General features: G+C 37.3%; 1 protein-coding gene across 2 annotated transcripts; it reads right to left on the bottom strand.

The window, feature by feature from the left end:
* Positions 1 to 1,112: 1,112 nt before the first annotated feature.
* Positions 1,113 to 5,696, bottom strand: LOC107639614 (uncharacterized). 2 transcript variants are annotated; one of them, XM_088483420.1, is made up of 10 exons: positions 5,556 to 5,696; positions 5,255 to 5,363; positions 5,021 to 5,123; positions 4,524 to 4,667; positions 3,987 to 4,045; positions 3,719 to 3,786; positions 3,579 to 3,630; positions 2,954 to 3,127; positions 2,194 to 2,793; positions 1,113 to 1,678 (listed from the first exon to the last, which is right to left on the bottom strand). In XM_088483420.1, the coding sequence occupies exons 1-10, from the start codon at positions 5,561 to 5,563 to the stop codon at positions 1,463 to 1,465; spliced, it is 1,533 nt and encodes a 510-aa protein (XP_088339546.1). In that variant the 5' UTR covers positions 5,564 to 5,696; the 3' UTR covers positions 1,113 to 1,462. The 2 variants fall into 2 exon arrangements, with proteins under 2 accessions (XP_088339546.1, XP_088339547.1); XM_088483421.1 differs by having other exon boundaries at positions 5,017 to 5,123; positions 5,556 to 5,682.
* Positions 5,697 to 13,713: the final 8,017 nt, after the last annotated feature.

Genomic DNA, 13,713 nt, shown 5'->3' with positions numbered 1-13,713 from the left:
CTGATTGTAATGGCTTTTATAAAATAAATGAAGTCCATCATTCACAAGACTCATCACTACTTAACGTAGGTGAGTTTCCCCATGAAAGTTGGAGATCAATTATTCCCTACCCATGATTTAATTATTTGTACTTTTGTGGACCCTTTTCAATAGTAATACTACTAAACTAAACATACCTATAAGCTATATATATAAAAATTAATTATAAAAAATATATATTAGGCCAGGGTTGGCATAAAAGCACACAATTATATTCTGCATGCCAAGAACAAGAGAAGTCATCAATTTCATCAACACTTTTCATGCCCCTCTTTCCATACTTATTTTATACTTGTTCAAATTAAAGCATTTAAGTTTTTAATCAAAAGAAGAAAATACGTTATCTTTTCCTGTAGCTTTTACTCTATAACATGCCTTTGAAATTGACGTTCACACAGCTGTAAATTAATCATGTTTACTTAAATAAATGTTATATGAACATAGTTTAGTTTGTGTCGACATTTTTTGTTTCTTATTATTATACGTCCTAATTCATCTTTAAGAGTGATGATTTTTTATTCGTATATATTTTTTTAAACATATCTTATCATTCAATTCCGTGGTCATTCACTTAAATATATCTAGCCATAATAATAATAATAATAATAATAATAATAATAATAATAATAATAATAATAATAATAATAATAATAATAAATTCGTGTATACTTTGGATAAAATTTCACAAACAAGTTTGACTTTTTCTAATATAATTCCTTTTTTGTACCGATAGAATTGGATTAATTTTTTTTAAAATTAATAAAATGTTAAAGTGAATAGCTAATCACTTTTAAATTAAGATAATATAACACATTTTATAAAAATTACAAAATCAATAATGATTAACCCTTCACATTACTACTTTACCATCTTTTTCACTTTAAAAGATCTAAATTCGATAGAATTACATTAAAAACACTTTCATCAGCACATAAAAAAAAAAAAACATGAAATTAATACATCAGCAAGAGATTAGGTTTTCAAAATTAGTACAAAATAATTCAATTAATCAAAATCGTTTTAACATACCTCATATCCCCATTAAAAAAAAATCATAATGAAGTCCATAATCATGGGCCAATATTTTCAGAACGCTTTGAATTTATCATCAAAGTAACATTCTCTATCTACTTATTACATCAAAACTTCCATCATGCAAACAACTTTTGGTGCTATTTACACACAACGGCCACAATTTCAGTGAAGGATCAGCACAGAACAATTTAACATGACCATTGACTCATGTCTCATACACAAGCCCCATTTAAGGGAAACAAAAAACAAAAAAAAACAAAAAAGCAAAAAAAGCAAAAAGCTAGTGTTTCATGTAAAACTTATTTTGATGCCAGTATCAGTAAAACAAACAAACAAGATTTTCATGTGCCAGTTGAAGCCAGTAAATGACTTGGCCAAAACGACAACATTACAAGAAGACGGGGAAGTTCTGCTCTCCAGAAGCATAAGAAATTATAGTTCTTTTCAGCGGTGGTATATAGTTTGCGCCATGGAAGGCCGCAGCTCGAAGTATATTAAAAGGTCCGAAATCAACAGAGTAAGCTTTCTGGAAGCTTTCAAGGATTGCCATCATGGAAATATTTGCTGGTTTCCTCTCCGCTTCATACTTCTTTAGCAAGTTCACCTGCACAGCAAGCATGGACAAAGAAGAAAGAATCATACTAGTTACATGTCATTCCATTCCATATCCCTGGCAAAGTCTACACAAGGGTCTAGAAAGCAATCCCAACTTCAAAATTTATATAGTAAGCGCATTTGGTTTGTGTTTTCATTTTCTATTTTGATTTCCAGTGTTTTCCGTTTTATAATTTTGTGAAGAAAACAGCAAGTGAAAACAGAAAATAGGATTTGTTGTTTTCACTCTTCTCTTTTTCCTTCACAAAATCCAAAAAAACAAAAAAAAAATAAAGAAAATGAAATCAGAAAATGAAAATGCAGAGCAAATGCACCCTTAATCCTTGATCTCTCCAGTGACACTACTTTAGGAAGATACCTCATCCTCCAACCTTCAAACTCTTTCAAATTAAATCAGAACATACATACACAAGGGATGCTTTGAGTTCACAAAGTGACAAATAGAATATGTAGTATCTAACTTCAGATATATGTATTGATAAGCTCATTGTAAACAATAAATACCTCTCCGATGTCGGTGCCTAATGCAATGCCCTCTGCAATAATTCTTGAAAGAGAATATGCATCTCCAAAACCCAAATTGACTCCTTGACCAGCAAGAGGATGGACAGTGTGGGCTGCATCTCCAATAAGAACAACACGTTTCGAAGCATAGGAGTTGGCATGGCGTAAAGACAAAGGAAACACCATCCTTTCAGAGGCTAACTTAGTTATTTTCGGTGGAACTTCAAAAGATTCATTGGCTGATACTGTTGAATCCATTTGAAACCAAGAGAACAGATCTCGGGTTCCAGATAAGCTTGAAGTAGGATGAGGTCCATATCCATAATCTAAAGCGGAATTCACATCCTTCAAAAATTCTTCCTCAGTAATTGATTTGCGCTGGTTTGATTCTGTTGGGCTCATGGTCCAAACAATATTGCTGAACTTATCACCGATGGGTAAAAGTGCAATTGGTCCTGTAGGTAGAAATCGCTGCCATGCACATCGATTTTCAGAAGGATGCTCTACTGTGCAGATGATTGCATTCTGAGAATAGTTCCATCCAGTTGTTTTGAATCCTGCTAATTCTCTAACACGTGATTTTCCTCCGTCGGCCCCAACCTTCAAGACAATCATGTTTAATCAGATATCAATTGATGCATATAAAATGGTAATAATCAGATAGCTTCTAACTGGTTACCAGAATGTAAATTACCATTGTTTTGCCAACTATTTATCACAATGCAATTATAACAAAATTCATAATCAAAAGTTTAATTACCACCAACTTTGCATATATGCTATTGCCATCACTAAGTTGCAGCCTTGCACATTGACCTTGAGCAGATGATGATTCTCTGCTGCTCATATTCTCCTCCACTACAGACATGCTGCTTCGGTTCAAAGTCATTGAATTTAACCTCAATGGATATATTGTTCTCTTGAAATCAGAATCCTGGCAAAAATTAGTAGTTCGCAATACAATTAAGTATCATGCCTTACAATAATAAAGTTTTCTACTGACATAAGGAATAATCTTGACAGAAGAACCTTGGAAGCAGACAAAACATAGCTAGCTAGATTTAGTGATTTAGTTGTGATGGATCTGAAACCTACACGTAAATTGATGACTTAGACTTGCAAGAAATTTCTGAGCATCCAAGGATATCATACAAAACCTCTCTTCATTTTTATACCAGTGTTAAGACACTAGCAACTTGGATAATTTATAACATCTAAGGAGAGAAGAAGATTAAAGAAGAGGAGGATTAAAAATCCTCCTAACAGCTTCCAACTATGAACAATGTAAAGAACTTCCAACAGAAAACACAGTTCATGCAGTTAAAATGCAGAAATTATACTATAGATCACAAAATGAAATAAAATAAAATATTCTGATATTCTACCTGTATGCATGACAATAAGGCACTATGGAGAACTTTATTCTCTGCTACACACCTGAATGATCAAGTTTAAGGTATTAGTAATATGATAGCTGTTCTCAAAAAGAGGTTCTCTTCAATGTCACATATGTTCACACTTTTACCCAAGAAAGTCTTTATTTACATCTCTTGCATTGTATCTAGCATACCCCAGCCCAGTATAATCCCAGACCTGCCAAAGGATACAAAATAATCTATGAAATTTTGAACAATTCAAACAAAAATAACATCCTTAGGGTTATAATGCCTTGAGTTTAGCAACAAAGAAAGAACTTGGCAAGTGAAACTAGGAGCTTGGAAAAAATGAACAAACTATCAAAGGACAACTGATATATAAGTGCACAAATTCCAAGCACCAGCATCTGGGAATACCTGCATTTTGTCAAAATATGCATGTCTATTTTGCTCAACATATTTCCAAGCACCAGCATCTGGGAAAATAGATCAACTAATAAGGGTCATTATCTACATAAACAATATGTTTCCATCTTTTTGTAACATTCTTGAAAATAAACTTTTAGGTGTCAAACTAACTTTAGGAAACAAGTTTACAGTATGTTTGAATCTCTGTTTTATCTCAAACAATGGTGTAGACAAACTTCTGTTCAAATCATAGTTTAAAAGTTTCCAAATAGGAAACAAAACATGGTATTAGAGTCCTGGGAGTGATTCTATTCTGTTAGCAGTTATTGGCTGAATTTTTAAAAAGCAATGGTGCCTATTTTCACATAAACCAGGAATAAGATATTTGGGCATCTCTTTTATTATTATTATTATTATTTTCACATATTAGAGTCCCGTTTTCTCTTTTATTTTTTTGGGCATTTTATATCCATAAAAGAAAATTGATCATTTGAAATTGATAGCATACCACGGTAGTAGTGAAAAACAAACGTAAAAGCTGGATACCTTTCATAAAAGATATAGTTGCTGGAGTTACTGTACTGACTCTTGGATCAGGGGGATCTTCCTTCTTAATGCTCATGCTACCACTGAGAGCAGGATTGCTATCAATAATTGCAACACTCAACTGCTTAGTCATTGGCATACTTGCTGGAAGAACAACACAATTAGGAGAATAATTAGCCAAATTAGAAGTACAACTATTTGCCTTCAATTATATCCTGGTCTATTGTCATCAATCATCTCTCCCAAAGCTTTAAGCTATTGGGAAGACACATGAATGTTTTACATCTAACGCATCCCCTTAACTTCTATTTTAGAAGAACCGAGACCATAAACTATTTCTTCTAAAATTTTTAAGCCACTTGATAGCGGCACATGGTTGATTCAATATCTATCAATTATTTTTTCCAGCTTCTTCAACCACAGCTCTTTTTCTATCAAAAATCAAAGAAAAGAGAAAAGAAAATGCGGAGGAAGAAGAGTATTAGTGTATTACCTACCCAAGAAAGATGCCAAAGCCATGCCAACCATGCCTCCTCCTACAATAGCAATATCATATTGTTGAATACTATTGCTTGTGGTGTTCTCCTTCTTCTCATTCTCCTACAAATTTTCAAACCACATCAATTGGGAAAATATAAAAACAAAGAATAACAACAAATAAAGTAAATATTCATAATCATAGATGGGATATAAACCAAGAGTTATTATTATTATTATTATTATCCACTTACATTGAGAATTTCAGCAACATTGGAACCAGGAACTTTGACAACCCCGGTACAAAGGGACTTGCTTGGAAGTTTCAATGCAAAGAAATTTGAAACACTCCTCTTCACCAGTCTGTTAACGCAGCACACATTCGATTAGACCCATAATAATTAGTAACATCGAAAGAGGGGGAAAATGGAAACACACTCTTTCTAACATACTTCAAAGTTCAAAGAAAAGTGAATAAATTTGAACCAAAAATGTGCAAGAAAGAAATGTAATTTGTGCTACTGAAAGATGAGAAATGATGAAAAGCAACTTCACCTGTTCATCTTTGTGATCGTTTTCTTCAAAGTGGGAGGAAAAGAGAGAGATTAGAGCCTAGAAATAAGAAAGCACCAAATGGTTCGTCGTGTCTGCTGCCTAACGTTGCCACGCTGCATCGCCCATTGATTTTGAGATCTTATTAAGGAGAAGATTTTTTATGTTGGTTCAGCAGGTACTAAAAATTGAACCGAACCCAACCGTTCAAATTATCGGTACCCATAGATACAACCATTTGTCCATTTAATCAATGATATAATCAGAATAACTAAATTATAATTAAAATTAAACAATCTTAACGCCAATGTGTAATAACTCAAATGGCATAGTCTCTCCATATTCAATTAAAAGGTTGTCGGTTCAAATCTCCTATCTTTGGTAAAAAAAAAAAAATTAAACAATCTTAATTGCATAAAATAATTCCAAATAGAAATTTCAATTACCAAATATAAAAATAAATAATAAGGCTAACATAAAATTATATTATGAATCACAAACAATAAAATTCAACATGCCTTGCACAAAAATTAAAAAAGCAAACCTAATTCGGGCAACAACGGGTCATCCATGTTATCAACAATTTAATCAAATTGATAAGAGCAATGCTAGGGAATCAAAAGGGTATTAGCAAAAAATCAGCCAAATACCTTTGGATAGGGGTGTGCAAAAAAACTGGTTTCACTGAACTGAACTGAAACTGTTTTAAATAAACTAGTTTTTTAAATAAAAAACTGAACTGAAACCATAGTTTGTATGAAAAACCAGTTTATTAAAAACCAGTTTTTATGGTTCAGTTTAGTTTTAAACCAAATTAAAACTGGTTTTATTTAAACTCCAAAATTAATTTTACATACTCTTTTTTTCTCTTTCTCCCTTCACTCTCTCTCTCTCTCCCTCCTCTCTCCCATCTCTCTCTCCTTTTCCCCTCTCCCTCTCCCTCTCCCTTCCTTCCCCTCTCTCTTCCTATCTCTCTCTCCTCTCCCTCTTCTCTTTCTCCTCCTCCCCTCTTTCCTCTCTCTCTCACCCCCTTCCTCTTTCTCCCTCTCCCTCCTTTTTCTCTCTCTCTCCCCCCTCTCCCTCTCCTTCCCCCTTCCTTCTTCTCTCTCCTCCCCTCTCTCTCTCCCTTTTTTTTCTCTCTCTTCTCTCCCTCCTCTCTCTCTCTCCCCCTCTCCTTTTTCTTCCTCTCTCTCTCTTCTTCTTCTCTTTCTCCCCCTCCTATCTCCCTTCTCTCTCTCTCTTTTCCCTTTCTTCCTTCTCTCCCTTCTCTCTATCTCTCTCCCCCTCCTCTTTGTCTCCCTCCTTCTCTCTCCTCCTCTCCTTCTCACTCTCTTTCTTTTTCCTCTCTCTCTCCCTCTCTCCCCCTATCTCTCTATTTCTCTCTCTCTCTCTCTCTCTCTCTCTCTCTTTCTCTTTTTTCCCCTCTCCCTCTCTCTTCCTTCCCCTCTCTCCCTCCTCTCTCTCCCCTTCTCCCTCTCCCTCTCCCTCTCCCTCTCCCTTCCCCTTCCTTCTTCTCTCTCCCCCTTTTTCTCTCTCTCCTCTCCCTCCTCTCTCGCTCTCCTCCTCCCCTCTTTTTTACTCTCTCTCTCTCTCTCTCTCTCTCTCTCTTTCTCTCTCTCTCTCTCTCCTCTTTCTCCCCCTCCTCTCTCTTTCTCTCTCCCTCCCTTCCCCCTTCTCTCTCTCTTTCTTCCTCTTTTTCCTCTTTCCCCTTTTGTTTCTCTCCTCTCCGTCCTCTCTCCCCCTCCCCTTTCTCTCGCTCTCCTTCCCTTTTTTCTCTCTCCTTTTCTCTCTCTTTCTTCTCCTTTCTCTCTCTCCTTATTCTCTTTCTCTCCTTTCTTTCTCTCTTTTCTCTTTCTCTCTCAGCATTTTCTCACTCTATATTCCTCTTCTCTTTCTCTCCCTCTTTTCTCCAAAATAAGAGAGAGAAGGAGAGAGAGAGATAGAAGAGAAAAAAAGAGAGGAGGAGGAAAGATAGGAAAAGAGGAGTGAGAGAAGGAGGAGGAGGAGAGAGAGAAAGAGAGAGAGGAAGAGAAATTGAGAGACAGAGAGGAGAGAGGGAGAAAGAGAAAGGGGAGAGAGAGGGAGAGAGAGACAGAGAGAGGGATATGGGAGAGAGAGAGATAGAGAAATGAGTGAAAGGGATAGAGAGGGAGAAAAGAGAGAGAGAAAGAAAGGGGAGGGGAAGAAAGAGGGGCAGGGGGAGAGAGAGAGAGAGAGAAAAGAGGGGGAGAGATGGAGATAAAGAGAGAGAAGGGGAGAGAGAGAAAAGAAAAAGGCAGAGAGAGAGAGAGGAAGACAAAGAGAGGGAGGGGGAGAAAGAAGGGGAGCGAGAGAAAAGAGGAAGAGAGAGGAGGGGGGAGAGAGAGAGAGAGAGAGAGATAGAGAGGGAGCAAAGAAGAGAAAGAGAGGAAGATGGAAATAAGAGAAAGGGAGAGAGAGAGAGAGAGAGAGAGAGAGAGAGAGAGAGAAAGAAAGAGAGAGGAGGGAGAGAGGACAGAGAGAGAGAAGGAGAAAGGACGGAGAGAGAGAGAAGGAGAGAGAGAGAAGGGGGAGAGGAAAGGAGAGGGAGAGGAAGAGGGATAGGGGAGAGAGAGAATGAGAGAAAGGGATAGAGAGGGAAAAAAGAGAGGAAAAAAGAGAGAGGGAGAGAGAAGAGGAAGAGAGGGAGAGAGAGAGAGAGAGAGAGAGAGAGAGAGAGAGAGAGAGGAAGACAAAGAGAGGGAAGAGGAGAAAGAGGGAAAGGGGGAGAGAGAGGGAAAAGAAAAATAGAGAGGAGGGAGAGAGATAAAGGAGGGGGAGAGAGGGAGAGAAGAAAAGAGAAAAAAAAAGAAAGGAGAGAGATAGAGAGAAGGAGATAGAGAGAGGGAGAGAAGGAGAGAGAGAGAGGGGGAGAGAGAGAGAAAGGAGGGGGAGAGAGGGAGGGAAGAAGAGAGAGAGAGAATAAAAGAGGGAAAGGAGAGAGAGAGAAGAAGAGAGAGAGGAGGGAGAGAGAGAGAGAGAGAGAGAGAGGGAGAGAGGGAGGGAGGGAGGGAGAGAGAGAGAGAGAGAGAGAGAGAGAGAGAGAGAGAGAGTGAGGGGGGAAAGAGAGAGTGGGGAGAGAGAGGGAAGTGTGAAAACTAGTTTTAGCCTATAAACCAGTTTAAACTGGTTTTTTTAATTAAAACCAGTTTTATTTTTATGAACTAGTTTAAACTGGTGCACTGTATTATAAACTGGTTTAGAACCAGTTTCATATGTGACAAAGCAGTTTGGTTCAGTTTCTAAACCATTTAAAATGGTTTAGTACAGTTTCAGTTCAGTTCATAGAAAAACTGAACCATGCACACCCCTACCTTTGGGTGAATCCAAAATTTCTACGAGTTAATATATATGGATGTTTCTTCTGCTAAGTATCGGAATGTTTTTTTTTCATTCTAAATGGATGTTCTTTTATATATTTTTCGAATTTTTTTGTATTGCAAATGTGAATGTCTCTATTTCTTTAAGAATTTCATATTTTTTTTTTTAAATTTGATAGATATTTAATTATTTTTGCTAAAATATAATTAGATGTTTCTTTTGTTAAGTATTAGGATATTTTTTTTCATACTAAATGAATGTTTTTTTTTTATATTTATGTAATTGTTCAATTTTAGCTAAGATCAAGTGTGTAGTTTACAATCTCTTTAATCATCAAAACGGCACCTAAATATCCACCAAACTATAGGAGAACGAAATGCGCATTCCCCCTACTCATCATCAAGAAGATCTGAGGAATATCAATACCTTTCATGAACCACAAGAAATCCGACACGTTGAACTTCCCGCTCAGCTCCACTGTGTCCTCCCCCACCTTTCTCAGCGCCTCCGCTTCTCCTCCCCTTTCAGAACAACTCTTCTGTCTCATCGTCATCATCGATATCACGTTGTTGGTCAGCATCATGAGTTCTGCCCCAATATCCACGGCCTCACCGACCAACCCTTTCTTCGCCAAATCGCTAAGGAACCTCTTCCTCTCTTGCTACCTCACGTGGAGGAGCTGGTGGAGCATTTTGCCGCCCAGGAGCTCCAACATGCACACCTTCTTCATGAACTTCCAATAGGATCCGTACAGTTTGTGTGTTGGGGGGTCGGAGAAGGAGGTTTCGTGGATTTTGAGGAACTCTCTGGCGGCTTCAGCGGTGGAAGCCATGACGCAAGGCAGAGAGGGTTGAGAGAGAGAGAGAGAGAGAGAGAGAGAGAGAGAGGGTCTGTGTGATTGTTGGAGGTAGGTAGGTTAATGTGAGAGAGGAGAGAAAGGTTTTTATAGGTTTTAATTAGGTTTATCTAATCAATTTTAAATTTTTTAAATTTTAAATTTAAAAAATTTAAAATTAATTAATTATTAATATAAATTAATGTGGTTTTGTTTAATTTTTGGCTGGTAAGCTTTTGGTTTCATATACTTTTCCAATTGATAAACAATCAGCAACAACAGCAGCGACACCATATTGATAGCATCAGCAACATTAGCACTTAAATAATAATAAGTTAATCACATTGGTCAATAATAAAAATGTAAACATAAGTAGCCAAAAAAAACGGCAGAGCAGACCGGAGGAGAGGAGGAGCCCGTGTAAGCAAAGAGAAAGGAGGTCGTGGCAGAGAACAAGGACATCCAAAGAGGGTAGCAGCTGACTGGCCGAGTGGTGTGGTGAAGGAATCGGTTAGGCTACCGGTTCAACAGGTTTGTTGGTTGAACCGGTGATTCGGTCTCACGTAAATAAAAAATATAAAATATAAAATAATCAAAACTTTAATATTAAAATTTGAATTAGTCAGCCTCAATAGTATCTTAATTTAACAACAATCAAATCTCAATTAGTCAGTACTACTACAATAGTATCTTAATTTAAAACACAAGAGTAACCATTCATAAATTATATCCAAGGAATTATTCAGCAATTCAGAAATTCAGAAACTCAGAAATTCAATAATTGGTAAACTAATTCAGAACTGATTCAAAACCAATCCAAAACCAATTCAAAACTAATTCAGCAATTCAAAACTAATTCAACATTTCGATTCAACCACTGCCATATTTATTTCTAATCAGCTCATAAACCAATCAACAATAAAATTCACAGCAATAACACAAGAAATTTCACCGAAAAAAACTGAAAAACAAGTAAATGCTCACGGCAAGGAAGAGAGTGGGGCACACCACGAAGAGAGCTCACGGCAGAGAAGCGGTGGAGCACACCAGGGAACAGCTCACGGCTGCAGGAAGCTCAGCTCGAGACAGAGACAGAGACGCGAGCGAGACGCAGGCGGAGATGTGAGACGCGAGCGGAAGAGAGCTGGTGGATCCGGCGAGAGGCGTGGCGACGGAGGTGAACGTTCGGTGGGGCCGTGGCGGTAAACCGAGGTGATAGATACAGCTGGGTTTGGCTGCCGTTTTGGAAGCAGGGTTCAGCCGTTCGGCTCTTCAGGAGGCCAGGAAGGACAACGTCACGAAGGAGAATGGGGGGAGTAGCCAGGTTAAGTTGAAGCGTGAAGGAGACAAGGATGGGGGAGAGTCTCTCCAAGTTCTAAAAATTGGACTGGACTGACCGGTTCGACCGAGTTAACCAAGAATCGGCCGGTTAATAGTTAAAATTGGTCTGCAAAAAATCGGTAAAAAATCGATAAAAAATTGATTAAATCGATGGTTAACTGATGAACCGAATAAACCGGTCCGATTTTTTAAAGCATCGGTTTGCTCCCCTCACATTAAAACGGCTTCGTTTAATCCCCTGAAAAATAAATAAATAAACAAAAGACACACGGACACCCCTCCCTCTCCCGTCTCGCTCAGTCTAACCAACATCGAATCCTAATTTGTGAGTCAGAGCAAACAAGGAAGCCACGTACCCCACCATTAACCCCACCACTATCGCCTCCATCTTCTCCGTCATCATCATCATCCTCATCATCGCCTCCATCTTCTTCTATCAGAGCCTCTTCTTCCTCTCATTCTAATTCTTTACCGTGAGTTCCTTCATTTGACCCTTCTCAACAAAATTTTCAATACCCAGAATCTACCAACAAAATCTTCCCTTAATTTTTGCTTGCTCTCCGCTTTGTTCCCTCCCTCACCACTGTGCTGGAGCATCGGCGTTTCTGTTTCTACGGTTTTGTCAAAATAATTTTGTCAAACACTAACAACGACGCTTTCCTCGATCAAAGAACTCCAGAATCGTTGGATTTGGATGGCAAAAACTATCTTGATAAGATCTTTGGTGGCGAGTCATACCCCGTTAAATCCACTCTCTTCACTTGAAGTTGTACCTGGGTATCCCTAACCATTCTGGAGGAGCAGTTTTATATGATTACGGAACCTGGAATAACCCAATAATATTTATGATTATGAGTATGTTTGCTTAAGTTTATGTTTGTTTATTTTATTAATTATACTGATTCTGAGTGACTGAAATCTAATTGAGTTGCTGTTTGTTTTACATTTGTTACTGATTAGTCACAATTAATTCGTTTCTAATTTTTTTTCAAGTACTCTTCTTTTCTTTGTTTCTTGAAACTCTAGAAACTTGTTTTCGCATAATTAGTTTGCTGGGTATTTGTCTTGAGAATTGTTGCTGATTATCTCATAAGAACTTATTAGAAGTTAATTAAAAAAATTTATTTTAAATTTTATTTAGTTTAAAAATAATTGAAGTTAGAATATTTAAAATTGTATATTGAATTTTTAATAATTTTATTAATATTTAATTAAATCGGTTTAATCACGGTTTGACTTTAGTTGAACCAGTAAACTGTTGAACTGATCATTTGACTGGTTCAATGACCAATTTACTTCTTGGAACCTTGAGTCTCTCTGAACTCTCAAGGGAAGGAGAATGGGGGAGAGACGAAGTAGGCGAGTACAGCTAAGGTTTCAATTTTGGCCTGGGGTTATTTTTTAATTTGAACCGTTTCGAGTTTTAAAAACCGAGCGATTCTCCAATTTTCCACGAAATTGGCCGGTTCAAATCGGTTCTGTCGGTTTTTTCCTTATCCAATTGTATGCATCACCCGGACTGATCCCGTGGCCGATTCACTGGTTTTGTGGTCCGACCGATCGGTTCGGTCCGATTTTGACAATTATGAGAGAAATGTCAAGCGAATCCGAATTTATTTTTTTTACCCTCAATTAGCTCATAATGTTTAAATGTGTGAGTTAAAATCAAGGTTCTAAAAACCGAACTGGTCATTGAACCACTCTACTTACTGGTTCATTGCTTCAACCGGTACAACCGAAAATAATAAAGCAAACATAAAATTATATTATGAATCGCAATCAATAAAATTCAACATGCCTTGCACAAAAATTAAAAAAGCAAACCTAATTCGGGCAACAACGGGTCATCTATGTTATCAACAATTTAATCAAATTGATAAACAATCAGCAACAACAGCAACGACACCATATTGATAGCATCAGCAACATTAGCACTTAAATAATGATAAGTTAATAACACATTGATCAATAACAAAAATGTAAACATAAGTAGCCAAAAAAACGGCAGAGGAAGAACGGCAGAGCAGACCGGAGGAGAGGAGGAGCCGGTGTAAGCAAAGAGAAAGGAGGTCGTGGCGGAGAAGAAGGACATCCAAAGAGGGTAGCAGCTGACTGGCGAGTGGTGTGGTGAAGGAAAGTACGGAACTAGAGGATGGGAGAATTCGGGTTTCATTTTGTCAAGAGGAACATAGTTGTCAAAATTTAACCGGTGATCGAATCGATTAGGCTACTGGTTTAACAGGTTCGTTGGTTGAACCGGTGACTCGGTCTTACATAAATAAAAAATATATAATATAAAATAGTTAAAATCTTAATATTAAAGTTTGAATTGGTCAGCCTCAATAGTATCTTAATTTAACAACAATCAAATCTCAATTAGTCAGAACTACTGTAATAGTATCTTAATTTAAAACGCAAGAGTAACAATTCATGAACAGAAAAGCTCTGCATACAAGCCCTAATGGCTTGTATGCTTTACAAGTTCATTAACAAATAAAACCCAAAACGTGCTGCTACACATACGTCGTATACACGCGCTATATTAGAGATCCCGCTTTTATCTAACTACCAAATTTAAAAGATTTGTTTCCTTCTTCGTTTTCGTTATTTGTGGATTTGCTCGTTCTTCTTCTCGCGCGTCTTCTC

Source organism: Arachis ipaensis, chromosome B4 (genome assembly GCF_059453495.1).
Source record: "Arachis ipaensis isolate K30076 ecotype BB chromosome B4, ASM5945349v1, whole genome shotgun sequence".
In the NCBI taxonomy this organism is placed as follows: domain Eukaryota; kingdom Viridiplantae; phylum Streptophyta; class Magnoliopsida; order Fabales; family Fabaceae; genus Arachis; species Arachis ipaensis.
Note: the sequence above shows the minus strand (reverse complement) of the source record. Positions and strands in the feature narration are given on the sequence as shown.

Coding starts and splice junctions, on each gene's coding strand:
- LOC107639614 (XM_088483420.1), bottom strand. Junction 3,787..3,986: donor CATATTTTGACAAAATGCAG/GTATTCCCAGAT, acceptor ATCCTTTGGCAG/GTCTGGGATTATACTGGGCT. Junction 3,631..3,718: donor GTAAATAAAGACTTTCTTGG/GTAAAAGTGTGA, acceptor TTGATCATTCAG/GTGTGTAGCAGAGAATAAAG.